The sequence below is a fragment of the Mesitornis unicolor genome, unplaced genomic scaffold (genome assembly GCF_000695765.1).
Source record: "Mesitornis unicolor isolate BGI_N332 unplaced genomic scaffold, ASM69576v1 scaffold44777, whole genome shotgun sequence".
Classification (NCBI taxonomy): Eukaryota; Metazoa; Chordata; class Aves; order Mesitornithiformes; family Mesitornithidae; genus Mesitornis; species Mesitornis unicolor.
Window position 1 is genome coordinate 254 of NW_010199231.1, and position 3,176 is coordinate 3,429.

General features: G+C 40.1%; 1 protein-coding gene across 1 annotated transcript in view; it reads left to right on the top strand.

Annotated features, from left to right (window-relative positions):
* Positions 1–2,865, top strand: part of LOC104544500 (serine/arginine-rich splicing factor 1-like) — a gene marked incomplete at its 5' end in the record, with an annotated part of 3,039 nt that extends 174 nt beyond the window's left edge. The window contains 4 exon segments of the mRNA XM_010189389.1: positions 1–39; positions 310–482; positions 743–929; positions 1,339–2,865. The exon segment at positions 1–39 is cut by the window's left edge and continues 34 nt beyond it. Of these exon segments, the coding sequence (XP_010187691.1) occupies positions 1–39; positions 310–482; positions 743–929; positions 1,339–1,361 (422 nt within the window).
* Positions 2,866–3,176: the final 311 nt, after the last annotated feature.

Sequence of the window (3,176 nt, forward strand, 5' to 3'; positions counted from 1 at the left end):
CCCCGTCCCGGCGCTCGGAGTACAGAGTGATCGTCTCAGGTGAGTAATTTTTCTTTCTTTTAGCCCAAAGTGCTCCCCCGGGGTCCTGCAGGGAAGCTTCCCGTTAAGGGGCAATGCAGCTCCAAGTCTCTTTTCTTAAAAAGCATGGCCTCGCGTAGCCTTGGAGGAATGCTGTCCGTGGGATGCTAACGGTTCCTCTGGGTGGCCTGTTTGCTTCCTGCAGTGTCTTGTTTGCTGCGAGCTGACACTGTAACTACAGGAGCTGAGGATATAATCCGGTTTTAAAGTAATGCCTTGCTTTATATATAGGGCTGCCTCCAAGTGGAAGTTGGCAGGATTTAAAGGATCACATGCGTGAAGCAGGTGATGTATGTTATGCTGATGTTTTCCGAGATGGCACTGGTGTCGTGGAGTTTGTACGGAAGGAAGATATGACCTACGCTGTGCGAAAACTGGATAACACTAAATTTAGATCTCATGAGGTAGGTTTCATACTTACTTTCTTTGGCCAGAATTGGATACAAGGGGCTTAACAGTAGGATTTGAAGGTAAGGATCATGTGACATTCGTTGTTTGTATACAGAGCAGCTAAATGAGTCTGTGGTCAGTTTGTCAGGAGATAAACTTTAAAACTTTGTCTGTTTTCATGCTGTAGTAAATGATATCTTCAGTCTGTCAGCATGCCTAAAAAGATGGCCCTAAAGCCTAGATTTTTCAATCGAAAGTTCTGTCTATTCAATAGGGAGAAACTGCCTACATCCGTGTTAAAGTTGATGGCCCAAGAAGTCCAAGCTATGGAAGATCTCGGTCACGCAGCCGTAGTCGTAGCAGAAGCCGTAGTCGAAGCAACAGCAGAAGCCGCAGTTATTCCCCAAGAAGAAGCAGAGGATCTCCACGCTACTCTCCCCGCCACAGCAGATCCCGATCTCGTACATAAATGATCACTAGCTCTGATCTTTTTGTAGAACCCCATGTTGTACACAGTTTTCCTTTACTTAGTACAGTCTTTCATTTTTTTTTTAATTCAAACTGTTTTATTCTAATTGGCTGAAGTGTTGAATTGCATTCTTGTGTAAAATCCCTAGTGAGTATTTGCTCCTTAACATCAACATTCCCCTCACGTCTTTGGTAAATTGTATTTTAATTGATGTCAGTCAGGATTGTTTCGATTTAGTTCTAGTTAAATACCAACATTCTTCCAACTGTGGTATTGCTGTGTAAATGTCTCAGTGTTCAGCTATGGTTTATACGAGCTGGGGATGTTGGGATGTTTGTGGCTAACTTGTCTCTTCGGGGGATCTTATATTTTATCTTGCCTTTTCGTGTGTCTTTCTGTAGACATATCTGAAGAGATGGATTAAGAATGCTTTGGATTAAAGGATTGTGGAGCACATGTCAATCATTTTAGGATTGTCAAAAGGAGGATTGAGGAGGATCAGATCAATAATGGAGGCAATGGTATGACTCCAAGTGCTATTGTCACAGATGAACTTGGCAGTATTGACCTTATACTGAGAGACAGGTGGATTGAGCACGTGCACACCTACGTGTCACTTCAGGCGTGTTTTAGTTACCGCAGACTACAATTGCTCTTTTCTTTAAAAACTTCTTTTTTTCCTGGCAATTGTGGCTAATTAACTTGCTTTTGTAATTCTTTATTCCATTCTAGTTTTTTAAAGGAATAACCTGGGACGGGGGTGGGAGTATTGGTTTACTTTGTCATGCAGCATTTGGTTACAAGTGTTAATGTTCTGTAGTATTCGTACACTTGTAGTAGATCAAGGGTATCTTTAAATCAGAGTATAATATCAATACTGCTAAAATCTGCATGTCCTCTGTGTGACTGATACAGCGTTGCTATTTCATTTTTTAAGTATCAGAATGAAAGCAAAAATAGAAAACCTAGTTGGGAATAATTACTTAAGTCTCAGCCCTTCGCCCTCAGACTAATTCACAATTGACTCACTGATAAGTTAAAACTCGGGGTAGTTAATTCTGTTACCTTCCAGCTGGGAGCGTAGCTATAGTTTAGACGTACAGTAGGTGGATAGCTTTAGCAGTAAGCTTTTCCAGTTTCATAAACATTTTTTGCAACCACAAAACCTGTAGCAAACCACCGTACGAGCGATGAGTATGTTGGCATTTTCAGTTGACATATTGTAAATATGACAATGTTTCCTCCAAATGGTAATTAACATTTCGAAAGATTATCTGAGCATCACCATTCAACAGTTTGTTTTGGGGAATTGATAGTTATTAATGTACATCTGTATTAATTGATGGCAAACATAACTGATCATTCCCCAGAATCCTATTTTTTCATTACAGTATCTAACTTTTTGCCTCCTCTTTTTTGGTTTTGCTGGTTATAAAGGTTTGGATTGGAGAGGGCTCACTGGATCCCAATCCTTGGAGCTGGATCATTGGATTCAAATCATAATGTGGATAGGATAGGGAGGCTGAATTACAAGGATTCATGGAGCGGGATCAAATTACCAGGAACATAGGAGTGGATTCCTGCCCCAACCAAACCGCATTCGTGTGGATTTTTTTATTCAACTCAATTGGCTATTCCAAAGATATTTTTTTTCCTATTTTTGACGATTGGAGCCCTTAAGATGCACGATGGAGTTTTTCATTTTTTTGGTAAAAGGAGCAAAGCGAGGACCTGGAGAGGTACGCTGGAGCAATCTCCTTGGAAGGATTCAGCACGAGTAGATGGTAAACGTTAAAGGGGAAAAAGGGGGGTTTGTTTAAAAAGTAAATCGCTAAGTCATTTCTCTAAATTTAAAAACAAATTGGAGTTAAAGATTAAGTAGGTTTTCGATTGGCTATTGCCTTTTTTCTTTGACTAATAAATTTTTTTAAAAAACATGCATGGTTGTCATCATTTGTTGCTAAAAGTCTTGGTCTTTGCTTGCCGCTGTAGCATTGTTAAATCTGCAAGTTTGCAGACAAAAGGCTTCTGTGTTCAACAGAGATGCAGTGTTTTGAAGGAAGCGTGTTGATGTTTGAGCTCTTCCTAAATAAAAGATCACTTCCCTGGGAAATGGGTGGAATTTATTATATGAGTAGGTGAAAAGGGGAAAAGAATTCTCACTGCTCTAAAGAGGATGCTTTGGTACTAATGTTGTTGCTAATGGTACTCAAAGAGATTACAAAGGGAATCATGAATT